The 14,427-nt window shown below is 38.8% G+C and overlaps 2 protein-coding genes and 2 pseudogenes across 2 annotated transcripts in view; 2 read left to right on the plus strand and 2 right to left on the minus strand.

Moving 5' to 3' along the window:
• LOC117625256 ((13S,14R)-1,13-dihydroxy-N-methylcanadine 13-O-acetyltransferase AT1-like) overlaps positions 1-203 on the plus strand; it is a 1,675-nt gene extending 1,472 nt beyond the window's left edge. The window contains exon 2 of the mRNA XM_034356851.1: positions 174-203. Coding sequence (XP_034212742.1) covers positions 174-203 — 30 coding nt within the window. The remainder of the gene's footprint in view (positions 1-173) is intronic.
• A 4,341-nt stretch (positions 204-4,544) lies between these two features.
• Positions 4,545-5,622, plus strand: LOC117625257 (annotated as a pseudogene).
• A 3,472-nt stretch (positions 5,623-9,094) lies between these two features.
• LOC117625258 lies at positions 9,095-10,562 on the minus strand. The gene is made up of 2 exons (XM_034356852.1): positions 10,327-10,562; positions 9,095-9,800 (listed from the first exon to the last, which is right to left on the minus strand). Exons 1-2 carry the CDS (start codon positions 10,560-10,562, stop codon positions 9,095-9,097), a joined length of 942 nt encoding a protein of 313 aa, XP_034212743.1.
• Positions 10,563-10,987: 425 nt separating this feature from the next.
• On the minus strand, positions 10,988-12,465 carry LOC117625259 (annotated as a pseudogene).
• Positions 12,466-14,427: the final 1,962 nt, after the last annotated feature.

Genomic DNA, 14,427 nt, shown 5'->3' on the forward strand with positions numbered 1-14,427 from the left:
GAATTGTTGGAAACTTGGAGTCAAGTGAATGTTCGATCTAAGAGTTGAACAAGTTTGAATGATTGATTATGTATTAGCATTAATGGAATCAATTGTGAGATCTATGGTTGTACTCTATACACTCTAGTGTAGCCAGTTCAGTTGTAGTACTTTTGTATGTTTTCAAAATGTAGGCTGTGCCAAACATATACAATTTGGGATGAGCATACGTAGGTGGAGGCAGTGCCTAGCATTTTCTTTTCTTTTTTTGAGAAGTTACGCACTTTCTTTTTTTACCTTTCTACAATAGTCACTAGGATCATGAGAAGTTACGCACTTTTTTTTTTTTTTTCCTTTTTTTGAGAAAACGCACTTTCATTATTCATTTGGCATCAAACCTTTTTGTTTTCTTTTTTTTTCAGTGAGAGAAATTTGTTGATAAAACAATTAAAAGGATGCAAAAGCGTCAAGAAGCAACTTAAATTGCAAAACAATACACACAAAGATAAATCAAAAAATTAAAGTGGCTTTTAATTAGCTCTAAGGGCTTTTCTTATTTTATAGCAAGCCTTATAGGTTTTAATTTCAATAAGCTTCAGAAGCAAACCGAACAAACTGAACCTGACCCGAGCTTCATTAGTTTGGTTTGGGTTGCTTTCTTAATAATACTTGCTCGATTTCGGGTGTGAGGGCTGGTTGATGAATTAAGCACGAACTTGCAGAACCGACACAATAGGCTGGTAGATAAGTAATTATTTAATTATCACAGAGAGTTGAAACGTTTAGTAATGCTAATAATGTAATAAGTGTCTGACCAGTTAGCAAAAGACCAAATTATTGGGCAGTAATTAAGGATTAAATCATTACACAAGGGACGTACTCAAAAATATTGCAAATGGGATTGCCTAATAACATAGAACTGAACTTCGAGGATTTTAAATAGAGCCCATGCGTTGCGTGGGGAAAATATAATATTTATATATATTGTGATCAAGATCTTCTAAGATCTATCTATATATATTTTATTGAGGAATCTCTTAAATAATTTTATTTGAGGGACACCCTTTAAGGTCCCCTACGAATATTTTTTCAACGATCCAAATCATTTATTTTTCAAGTCGACATTCATAGATCATCTTGCAAAAAATTAGACAAATCGAAAACCGTTTCGACATCTAATTGTGTCCTACAAAATCAATGAACACTTTGCTTCAAGAAAGTAATAAAATTTCAATAATTAAATTGACTGGTCAAATGATATCGGATTCAAGTGATTATTCACAATTTCAAAAAATATCTGCTGGTTTTTCAATCTCAATTGGGTAAGCACCATATCTGTGTAGGGTGTACACAAAGCCATGCACAATATAAATGGCAAAGCCTTGTATATGGCCCCTTAAATTTCCTCTACAACTCAACAACCCTAAAATCCTTCGCAAATGCAGGCAAATTTATAATTCAAGATCATGTTTAACTTGCAGAATATGAATAATCTCAAGTCATTGTTTCCCAGCTATGCCTGCAATGTTCATGTCAACCTGTGCCATNTACACATGCATTTTTTTTATGAGCATCTACCCATTTGAGACGTGATCGCATTGTCTCAAGCTACTGTTGTACCCACTTGAGAAACAAAAAAACTATGAAGAAGATTAATAAACTGCAAATAATAACATTACGTTGCAGATTATTCATATATTTGACCCTTGATAGATGCATCTTCTTTTTCGTTTTCTTTTTCTTTTTTCTTTTTTTAAGAACCTTTCCTATTGAGAGGGATGATAATATATTAAATTTACACACACTACACGGATGCTAGAATGCATCTTCTTTATGAACTCATGAACACACCATTCTTTTTCTTTTGGAAAGTGAAAGAAAAATCTTTTTTAGCATAGAGAAACCCTTGCCAGTCAAGCAAAACCTGCGACACCTCCATTGATTTCATGCAAGAAATCTCTTGAGTCTCCACAAAATAATTATGTAGGAACCAAAAGCAGTCTGGTTTTGTCAAATTTGCACTGCTTTTGGCATTTGGAATGCCTAAAAGCATTTTTTACAACAGTTGTCAGAAAAACTTATAAGCGATATATTAAGGGAGGGGCCCCTAGGGAATCAAAGAAAGGATATATGTATAAATGTTATTGCATTATGTTGGGCTTTTGGAATGTCTAAAAGCCTTTGAATATAACAAAAAGCGTTTTTGATAGCATTTGGAAGTGAAACAAGTGGTTATAGATTATAAAATCACTTTTAGTGCTATCAAGAGAAGTAGGTGCTTCTTAAGAAAAATTCAGGGGCCGTCTGGTAACGTTTTCAGGGAATGTTTTCTAAGAATATTTTCAGAGAAAGAAAANGAGAAAACGAATTAGAATTTTCATGATTCGAAAATGCGTTTGGTAGATTAATTGGAAAACATATTTAGAAAATAAAAATAGAGAAAACATGTCTAGTAGTACAATTTGAAAATAATAATATGTGAGTTAATTTTTTCAAGTCTAAATTCAAATCCAACCATACTATCGTGCTCGGAATGACATGGGGATCATTTTAGGGCCCAAAGGCCCACCCAGGCGCTGGCAGCGCGTGTGTGCGCAGAGTAATTCCGGCCATCAGAAAACCTCCAAACCGCCGGTCAAGACCTATACTTACATGATTAGGACAATGAGTGGAGTAACTTTTGTTTGGACCATTGCCAAAAAGTGGCCGGAGATGGTCGGAATTTCGAGTGGAAAACCGGCCAAAACTTTAAGCGATAAATTCAATTTCAAAACGCAGAAATCAATCCTAAACAACCCAACCATCAGCTAGAACACATTAAGAGGATGAAAAAGCATATACCTAGATCGAATAAATTGGTGGNCGAAATCCCTGGAACGAGCTTCGGAAGTTTTGGGTAAAACCGGCGACTTTTCTCAATATTCCGGTGACGGTGGTGGCTGATCATGGCGGGGAAGGCGCAGGATGGAGAGAGGAAGTGGTGGCGGTTCATTTGGTACCGGCCACAAAGGTCGTCGACTGTTCTCACGTGGGGGGAGGGGGGCAGGCAAGGGAGAGGGAGGGGTTGAGAGAGAGAGAGAGAGAGAGAGAGAGAGAATAAGAGATTTAAGAAAGGGAATAAGAGATTTAAGATTTTTAAAACCCCAACTTTGCAATATTTACGATTGTTCCATTATGCTTCGTTGATCGTAACTTTTTCGTTACAAGTCCGATTTGGGCCCACTATGTGTCTACGGACTCATCTCGACGCGATCTACGTCATGGTGCCAATCATTTGCCCAAAATCCTTCCAGATTAAAAAGTGACCAAAATTACCCTATCCCAGGGGGCAAAATTGTAATTTCATAATTATTTAATTAATTAAATTAAAAGAGTACTTAAATTTGGGTCAGGATGTTACAGCAGGTCTGCTTGAACAGTTATATGAATTAACGAGATTAGATGAAGAGCATTCATGCATTATTATTAATAATGTGATATTTTGGCTATGTAAGTCACTTAATTTAGTTATATCAATTTACCGTGAAAAGGTTTACTGAGCTATGGTTTGGCTCACCCCCTAATAGATTTTGCAGGTACTGAACCTAAAATCTAGAGCTTGTGGTGATTTTGGCATATCTATAGAGTGTATTATGTACATAACTTGTGAATGAATAATGAGCTACTCTTTTAGTGAACTCTTGAGTAGTTCTAACTCGTAAAATAATGTAAAAAAATTCAGATTTCAGATGTTGTCGTTTCCGTTGAATATTCTATGTAAATGTTTATTTTATTTATTTAAATGTTTCTTCACATTTTAGTAATAGTTTTTATTAAATTCTATAATTAAGGTGTGAATCATGTCTTAACCCAAAGCAACGTAAATCCGTGGGTTGTGACGTGACATAGCCTAAGAGTTTCCTTTTCACAATGTCAAAAACGGTATCATATTCGAAAACTGCCCTCTCAAGAGATTAAAAGAAAACTGCTAGCATATGGATTTTCGGTGGTGATTAGCCATAATAGCCAAGCAACTGCTAGGGACTGCTACCTATATAGCACAGCCGCCTATTTGCTCCAGAAATTAACTCAGCGGTCCAGTTGACTTAATTGTATCCCAGTACAATTGGATAATCAACTACAAACCCAAAAGTAGGTAGTTCTTCAATGTAGCTGGCCTTTCAAACGCAGTTCTTCAATGTAGAATGCTGCCCTCTCAAGAGATTAAAAGAAAACTGCTAGCATATGGATTTTCGGTAGTGATTAGCCATAATAGCCAAGCAACTGCTGGGGACTGCTACCTATATCGAACAGCTGCCTAATTCCTCCAGAAATTAACTCAACTGTCCAGTTGACTCAATTGTATCCCAGTACAATTGGATAATCAACTACAAAATTCCACAAAAGTAGGTAGTTCTTCAATGTTTAAGGCAGGCCATGCCGGGGTCTAATATTCATGACATTATTTTCCACACTTAACAGAATCTACTATCAAGATATGGCCACAGAGCAACAAGGTTGAAATCTTTGAGAGGCAGCCAGTAGTGGGGCTTTTGCCTACAAAGTAGTTCTAGTTATATTCAATTCAATGTAGAACCCGATCCATTATAAGGTAGACCAGCCCCATTGTTCCAATTCACAGTTTGTGCTTGCATCACTTGAAATCAAGGTTGAGCAAAATGGCCACAGAAATCAAGGTTGAAATCATCCAAAGGCAAACAGTTAAACCATCCTCCCCAACTCCTCATCACCTTAGAAATTATAAGCTCTCTATTTTGGATCAGATGGCCCATCAAACCTACATCCCAATCCTTCTCTTCTATCCCAATGCTGCTGATGCTACTAGCAACAATGTCATGGCCACCAATGAAAGATGTCAGTATCTAATGCAATCCTTAGCTAAAACTCTCACTCACTTCTACAGCTAAAACTCTCACTCACTTCTACCCTTTGGCAGGAAGAATCAAAGGTGACGCCGCGATTGAATGTAACGATGATGGAGCTGAGTTTGTGGAAGCCCCAGTCAAGTGTTCCTTATTGGAGATTTTCGAACACCCAGATGCCGAGATGTTAAGACAATTCCTACCAGTTGAACCAGAGTCCAGAGAAGGGGGCACCGGCACGTTGCTTCTTGTTCAAGTCAACTTGTTTGAGTGTGGTGGAATGTCAATTGGGTTTAGCGTTTCTCATAAGTTTGGTGGTGCCACAACATTAAGCACATTCATCAATTGTTGGACTGCAGCTGCCCATGATCAGTCAAATATGTTAATGCTTCCCAAATTTGGTGCTGCATCTCTGTTTTCTCCACTAAATTTCTCTAACTCAGAGCCACTGCCATCTGTGGAAGTCGATAAGGAAAAGTTCATAAGAAGGAGGTTTGTGTTTGATGCCTCAAAGATTGCTGCTCTCCAATCAAAGGTAACCAGCTCAGTTGTGCCCAAACCAACAAGTGTATAAGCAGTTTCAGCACTCATTTGGAAATGCAAAATTGAAGCATCATCCAGATCATCATCAAACATGTTGGGGACTAGCCTAATAAGGCCATCAGTCTTCTGTCACATTGTGAACATGCGTAAAATGGCAGTGCCACCCTTGCCAGAAAACTTGGTTGGGAATCTGTTAGTGTTTTGCTATTCAAGTTGGGTTTGTGTATTGGTCAGTTAGAGAGAAAAGAAGAAATAGAGAATGCTATTGAATAACTGCTCTGCTTACTCACAAAGTATGTGAGCAAGGTTTTGTATATATCTATATCTGTAAGAATGAGCTCACACGGCATGTACTACATGACCGTTAGCTCTGAGCCGGATTCACACAAGCATCAGTGAATCTCAGCCATCCATCTGTCTCAATTCTAGGAATACCACTCTTGGCTATTTTAGCCTTACACGTTTGAAGCCTTACACTTGTCATTCTCTAGGACTAAGTGAATGCACAATTAACACTCTAGACTTAAAAGAAATCAGGCTCACTACTTACAATTCTACACTCCCCTTTAAGTTTTAAGCTGATTTCACACCAAGCTTGTCTCTGAGATAGCAGAATCGATCTTTAGCCAATGACTTTGTGAAGATATCTGCCAGCTACTCATTTGTAGGATAGTAAATCAAGTTAAAGATTCCTTCTTACAAGGCATCCTTGATGAAGTGATACCTTCGATCAATGTGTTTAGTTTTCTGGTGAAACACAGGGTTCTTTATGATAGCAATTGCAGCTGTATTGTCACAATGTAGTGGTGTAGCTTCAGCTTGAAATTCACCAAAGTCTTCCAAAACAAATCTGAGCCAAATTGCCTGTGCAGTTTCTTATGATGCACTGATGTATTCTGCCTCTGCAGTAGAATGAGCAACATAGTTTTGTTTGACTGATGTAAACACCACTGCCAAAAGAGAAAGCATCTCCTGAAGTGCTCTTACTGTCATCCACTGAGCCACTCCAGTCACTGTCACAGTAGCCAATTAACACTGCATTCCTTCCTTTCACATACTCCAACCCATAATCAAGTGTCCCCTGAATATACCTGAGAACTCTTTTAGCAGTTCCATAATGCTTATTAGTAGGGCAATGCATAAATCTAGCAAATAGACTAGACGCATACATTATATCATGTCTTGTAGCTGTGAGGTATAGCAAGCTTCCCACAATCTTCCTATATTGCTCTTCATTTGCTGGACCACTTCCATCATCTTTGCTTAACTTCTCAGTTGTAACCAGAGGTATAGAGACAGGTTTGCATTCACGTAGGCCAAATTTGCTCAACAAAGATATTGCATATTTCTTTTGGTGAAGAAAAATGCTAGTGTGAGTTTGAATGACTCTCATTCCTAAAAAAATGATGCAAGAGCCCCAAGTTTGTCATTTCATATTTCACCATCATGTCTTGCTTGAACTCCTCTAACATTGATTGACAATTCCCAGTATAAATAATGTCATCTATAGAGATGGACTGTAAGATCCCACATCGACCAAACGGAGAGGGGGTGATGTGCCTTATATGGCACACCTCGCATCCATATAGTGGGAGGCCTTTTGGGAGCTCACTGGCTTTGGGTTCGTAAGAACTCCAAAGTTAAGCGAGTTGGAGGCTGGAGCAAATCCCAGGATGGGTGACCACCCTGGGAAGTTGCTTCGTGAGCTCCCAGAAACAAAACCGTGCGGGCTGGTGAGAATGTAGCCAGGCCCAAAGCGAACAATATCCTGCTACGGCGGAGCCGGTCCGGGGTGTGACAATTTGGTATCAGAGCCACTCTGCCGTGTGGTGCGAGTGTGCCGACGAGGACGTCGGATCCCTTAAGGGGGGGTGGATTGTGAGATCCCACATCGACCAAACGGAGAGGGGGTGATGTGCCTTATATGGCACACCTCGCATCCATATAGTAGGAGGCCTTTTGGGAGCTCACTGGCTTCGGGTTCGTAGGAACTCCGAAGTTAAGCGAGTTGGAGGCTGGAGCAATCCCGGGATGGGTGACCACCCTGGGAAGTTGCTTCGTGAGCTCCCAGAAACAAAACCGTGCGGGCTGGTGAGAATGTAGCCAGGCCCAAAGCGGACAATATCCTGCTACGGCGGAGCCGGTCCGGGGTGTGACATGGACACTATCAGAATTTCTGCTTCTCCTCTAGTTTTGGTATAGAGAGTGGCCTTACTCTGACTTTTGGCAAATCCAAATCCATACTGAGCAAAGTAGGTGTCAATTTCACCATACCAAGCTCTTGGTGCCTGTTTTAGGCCATAAAGAGCTTTATGAAGCTTGTACACCTTATCTTCACTCCCCTTAACCACAAAACCATCAGGTTGATCTACATACACCTCCTATTCCAAAATACCATTTAGAAAGGCAGATTTGACAACTAACTGATACAATTTCCAATTTTTATGTGCTGCCAATGCAACCAGTGTGCGGATTGTATCAAGTCTAGCCACTGGTGTAAAGGTCTCGTTGTAGTCAACACCTGGTTTCTGAGCATAACCTTTGGCAACGAGCCTTGCCTTGTTCTTCTGTACTGAACCATCAAGGTTTAGCTTGGTTTTGAACACCCACTTAACTCCAATTATAGGCTTATCAACTGGTCTGTCCACCAGCTCCCATGTTGCATTTTTCTCAATCATTGACAGTTCATCCTTCATTGCTTTCATTCAAGATTCATCTTTAGCAGCTTCATCAAATTTTTATGGATCCATAATACAAAGATTGCATTGAGCTAAAACATCATCCAGATTTCTCCATTTTAATGAAGTGTGATCAAAAGCTTGAGTATTTCTCATGTTGCTGCTTATATCACTTGTCCTTGGTGATTGAAAGTGATCATAGCTTCTACAAGTTGTCATTTGTGATGAGTCATTAGACAGATCAGATTGTTCTTCATGATTGATCACAGTTCCTTGTTTATCAGACATTTGTTTCCAATCCCACGCTGCATTCTCATCAAACACGACATCCCTTCAGAGTAGAATCTTCTTAGTAGCGGGATCATACACTCTATAACCTTTTTCATAGATTGCATGCCCCACAAAGATACCCTTGGTGCTTTTTGCATCTAACTTCTGCCTCACTTCACTTGGTATGTGTACATAACACACACAACCAAATATTTTGAGGTGTGCCAGTCCTGCTTTTCTCCCACTATATGCCTCAAATGGAGTTTTATCTCCAAGTGCTCTAGTAGGGCACCTATTTAGTAAGTAGACAGCTGTGTGCACAGCTTCTGCCCACAGATAGTAAGGCAATCCTTTCTTATGAAGCATTGCTTTTGCCATTTCAACTATAGTCCTATTTTTTCTATCCACCACTCCATTTTGTTGTGGAGTATAGGCCATAGAGAGTTGTCTTTGAATCCCTTCAGCTTCGCATAACTTTTTGAATTCATTGGTTGTGAACTCTCCTCCTCTGTCACTTCTCAAACACTTCACCTTAAAGCCACTTTGCAATTCTACCATTGACTTGAACTTTCGAAAGCAATTTAGTGCATCAGACTTGTATCTGAGAAAATAGACCCGGACCATTCTTGTACAATCATATATAAGAAGCATGAAATACTTGTTGCCAGCAATGGATTCATTTTGCATAGGTCCACACAGATCCACATGAACTAGCTCAAGAGGATTGCTTGCTATCTATGCTTGGTTCTTTGGAAACCATTCTCAATGCTGCTTTCCAAGATGACATCCTTCACAGACTCCATCAACCTTTTCCATGAATGGCAGTCCATGCACCATATCTTTTTCTTTGAGTTGACTTAGTCCTTTTAGATGCAGCTGACCCAACCTTTTGTGCCATGTCCAAGTAAAGTTAGATACACTTGCCTTTAGTGCAATATGATCATTAGATAATAGTGCCAAGGGATAACACCTATTCCTTTTCATCTCTACTTTGATTACAAGACACTCTAGTGAAGGACCTTCAAAGATGCTACACAATTTTCCTCCAAATACTAGATAGTAACCATGTTCATCCATTTGGCCCACACTTAGTAAATTCTCTTTCAGTCCAGGAAGATACATCACTTCCTTGATATACTTTTTGCCTTTGGTAGTATCAATTGCCAATGTGCCCATTCCAGCTACATTCACAAGCTCACCATTTGGCATTTGTACCTTGCCTACCACATTTGTTCTGATATCTGTCAGCAAACTCTCATTTCTAGTCATGTGGTTGCTATAACCACTGTTTATATACCATTCTCCAATAACATTTGTGGCAGCAATAGTATTGTTGGCATAGAATAGGTTTCCAGTCACTTCCATTTGATTTGCACAGTTTGCTTTTTGTACATTCTTGCTTGCAGTACACTCTCTAGCCAAATGTCCAAATTTCTCATAGTTGTAACACTCAGGCTTTCCCTTGTATCTGCATTCACCAAAATGAAATTAGAACACACTTTGCACTGTGGTTTTGAACATTCTTGACCCACTATTGATGATGAGTTCTGTGCAAAATTGGTGTGTTGAGGCTTGGAATTTGATTCCCATGGTTTGCCTTTTGGATTCCAATTTTTCTGAGACTTAGATTGACCAGATTGAATACCTCCCTTGTTTTGGCTTTTAGGATTCCCAGAAAATGGGGCAAATGCCTTCTCAGCTGTATCAATATTATGCAGCTCAAATCGTTGCTCTTGACTCTTTAGAATGGCAATGACTTCCTATAAATCTACTGTTTCCAGACTTTTTGTATTCTCAATCACCAAAAAAATAGGATCATAAACCTTATTCAAGCTAATTAGAACCTTTTGAACGAGCCTTTCATTAGATAAAGATTCACCATATGTTTTCATTCGATTAATCAGCTCATTCAAACGAGTAAGATATGCAGACAGAGATTCATTTTCATGCATCGTAGTATACTCAAACTCACGTCTAAGGTTTTGAAGCTTTACCTATCTGACATGGTCACCACCATGATATTCTTCATATAGCAGATTCCATGCCATTTTAGCTTAATCAGCATAGCAATGCAAGGGAAGATCTTATCAGAAACTGAGTTCTGAATAATCCCCAGAGCTTTTGCATCCTTCATAAGAATCGCAACCATCTTCTCATCATCTTCCTCTGTAGATGTTTCCTCAGCTGCCTTCTTCTTCTTCGATTCTGGAATCGTAATTCCTTTCTCCATCAGAGCCACAACCCATATGACTTGAAGATGGTTATCATCTTGATTCTCGATCTAAGAGTTGAACAAGTTTGAATGGTTGGTGTGTTTTCAAAATGTAGGCTGTGCCAAACATATACAATTTGGGATGAGCATACCTTTCTACAATAGTCACTAGTCATGAGAAGTTACGCACTTTCTTTTTTATTTTATTTTTTATTTTTTTTGAGAAAACGCACTTTCATTATTCATTTGGCATCAAACCTTTTTCTTTTCTTTTGTTCAGTGAGAAAAATTTATTGATAAAACAATTACAAGGATGCAAAAGCCTCAAGAAGCAACTTAAATTGCAAAACAATACACACAAAGAAAAATCAAAAAATTAAAGTGGCTTTTAGCTCCAAGGGCTTTTCTTATTTTATAGCAAGCCTTACAGGTTTTAATGCCATCTATTTTTTCAAAAGCTTCAGAAGCAAACCGAACAAATTGAACCTGACCCGAGCTTCATTAGTTTGGTTTGGGTTGGTTTCTTAATAACACTTGCTCGATTTCAAGTGTGAAATGTTACAACCTGGTTGAATCGGGCTGGTTGATGAATTAAGCACAAACTTGCAGAACCGGCCCGACCCGTACCCACCCTTCGTCAGAGGAAGGTGTCACTTTCAAATTTAGTCATGACTTCCTTGGCAAGGCTAACGTATGCCTCTACTCCGCCAGGCTCCTTGCTGTCGAGGAAAACTATTATGTCCTTCACAGGCAGTGGTGGTAAGCTCACCCATATAGGTCTTGCCCAACCAAAATCATTATCATAGAGAGGAAATTGGCACAAACTACTGTGGTAAGAAGTAACCACCTCCCCTTTGCTAGCACTTGGAGCAAGCCGGCCAATCAAACTCAGCTGCTCATCACCATGTTGTAGTCTTTTCACGAAGTCCTTGTCAATCTTGCTTATTGCTTCTCGTACCCGCCTTACCATGCCATAAGAAGATTCTTGATCACCATCATCATCATCCCCACTACTTAAGAAGGGAGCAGTCAAGGAATTACCATAAATATTTCCAAAAGAATATGGAGACAACGGTGGATCAATCAGTGGACGCAAGTCCACAGAGTGGATCAGGCTGTGCAACTTATTCTCATCAGCACGATCATCCTTGGTAGCTCCCACAAATCGCCTCCACATGAAAGCCGATAAGGCCTCGACAGGCGACGGTTGTTTCTCATTGTTTTGCAAGCCTGTATATTTTGCTCTGAGATCCTCTATCGTGGAGGCATCGAACACAAACCTCTTTGTTACTTTCTTTGCCGCGATACCAGCGCCCCAATTATAGCCGGTGATCCCCTTGGGAGGGAAGAGTGTGGCGGAAACAAATTGGGGACGCTGTATTTCGACTTCATCACGGGCAATGGCAGCCCAAGTTTTGGTGAACATGAGCATGCATAGCAAATCAGCAAGCTTGTGGGAAGTGCATAGACCAATGGCAAAGCCTCCTTCAAACATATTGAGCTGGATACCGAGGGCAATTTCATTTGCAATATGCTCATCTTGCGCAAATGGGATAAATTTATTGAGTTCATCAGGGAGCGGATTGTTGAGAAAATCACAAAGCCTGCAGTTGGTTACTTGAGCCTCGAGGTAGGCAATTCCCTCATCATTGCAGTCCACAAAATGATCGTCGATTTTCACTCGTCCGGCTAGCGGGTAGAAAAGGGTTAAGACCTTGGCTAAGGACTTCTTAAGGTGCTTTGATACTTCATTAATAGCGGGTTGGGTCTCGCCATTAAATTCATAGAAAAACACCAAAGAGGTATACGATGAGGGAGTGAGTTGATCAAGAAAAGATAACTTGTAATGGCGAAGAGGGTTTGGGGTTGGAGAAGAGGGTTTGATGATCTCCTTGGAGATAACTTCCACTTGAACGTTCATTTTCTCTAAATATGTTGATATAGTGTTGTTCTTATATTTTGCATGGCATATGTATACATATACATATATATATATATAAGTATTTATTTAATTATCACAAAGAGTTGAAACGATTAGTAATACTAATAATGTAATAAGTGTTTGACCAGTTAGCAAAGGACCAAATTATTGGGCGGTAATTAAGGATTAAATCATTACACATGGGACGTACTCAAAAATATTGCAAATGGGATTGCTTAATAACATAGACAGTCCCGATCTCTTGGACCACAGGAGTCCAAGAGATTGTGGTCACCCACCGTTGGATATTAATCCAATGGTTCAAAATGATATATATAAATGCAATATGACATAAATGATTATTACCCGATTCAAGTCAACCCGTTGAATTTACATCCAACGGTGAGTGACCATGAATCTCTTGAACTACAGGGATCCAAGAGATCAGGACTGATAACATAGAATTGAACTTCGAGGATTTTAAATAGAGCCCATGCGTTGTGTGGGGAAAATATAATATTTATATATATTGTGATCAAGATCTTCTAAGATCTATATATATATATTGAGGAATCTATGAAATAATTTTATTTGAGGGACACCCTTTAGGGTCCTGCACGAATCTTTTTTCAACGATCCAAATCATCTATTTTTCAAGTCTACATTCATAGATCATCCTTACAAAATCAATTAACACGATCCTTCAATAAAATACTAATAAAATTTCAATAATTAAATTGACTGGTCAAATGATATCGGATTCAAGTGATTTTTCGTAGAGATGATCTTTGAATGAATATATACAAAATAGATAGTTTGAATTAGTGAAATACAATACGGAGTGGGTCCTATAAGTACAAAGGTGTCCCTCAAATAAATATATTTGAGAGATCTCTCAATAGAAACTCACTGATGGATGTTACATGTACTTGCTTGCTTGCTTATGGATGTTACATGTACTTGCTAATTTTCTTTATAAATTTCAGTTTGCTTGTGTTTTAAAAATCGTGGTTTTTGTTTGTGTTCATTAAACCTGATTAAACCTGACTTTATGTAATCCGTAATTAACTAAGGAATTCAAGAAAATAAATGCATTGACATAATCTCTCACGTTATTCACAATTTCAAAAAAAATCTGCTGGTTTTTCAATCTCAATTGGGTAAGCACCATTGTAGGGGTTGTACACAAAGCCATGCACAACATAAATGGCGAAGCTTTATATATGGCCCCTTAAATTTCCTCTACAACTCAACAACCCCAAAATCCTTTGCAAATGCAGGCAAATTTATAATTCAAGATCATGTTTAATTTGCAGAATATGAATAATCACAAGTCATTGTTTCCCAGCTAAGCCTGCAATGTTCAAGTCAACCTGTGCCATACACATGCATTTTTTTATGAGCATCTACCCATTTGAGACGTGATCACGTTGTCTCGAGCTACTGTTGTACCCACTTGAGAAACAAAAAAACTATGAAGAAGATTAATAAACTGCAAATAATAACATTACGTTGCACATTATTCATATATAGTTGACCCTTGATAGACGCATCTTCTTTTTCTTCTTTTTTTCTTTTTTGAAGAACTTTTCTTATTGAGAGGGGTGATAATATACTAAATTTACACACACTACACGAATAGGATGCATCTTCTTTATAAACTCATGAGCACACCGTTCTTTTTCTTTTGGAAAGTGAAAGAAAAATCATTTTTTAGCACAGAGAAACCCTTGCCAGTCAAGCAACCTGCGACACCTCCATCGATTTCATGCAAGAGATCTCTTGAGTCTCCAGAAAATAATTATGTAAGAACCAAACGCAGTCTGGGTTTGGCAAATTTGCACTGCTTTTGGCATTTGGAATGGCTAAAAGCATTTTTTACAACAGTGGTCATAAAAACTTATAAGCTATATATTAGGGGAGGGGCCCCTAGGGAATCAAAGAAAGGATATATGGATAAAT

This window comes from Prunus dulcis, chromosome 4, assembly GCF_902201215.1.
Source record: "Prunus dulcis chromosome 4, ALMONDv2, whole genome shotgun sequence".
In the NCBI taxonomy this organism is placed as follows: Eukaryota; Viridiplantae; Streptophyta; class Magnoliopsida; order Rosales; family Rosaceae; genus Prunus; species Prunus dulcis.

Excerpts from the sequence above, each read along its gene's own strand:
- LOC117625258 (XM_034356852.1), bottom strand. The coding sequence starts at position 10,562 with ATGGAGAAAGGAATTACGATTCCAGAATCGAAGAAGAAGAAGGCAGCT. Across the intron at positions 9,801-10,326 it reads GTGGTGACCATGTCAGATAG|ATACAAGGGAAAGCCTGAGT; the intron begins GTAAAGCTTCAA and ends TGGTGAATGCAG.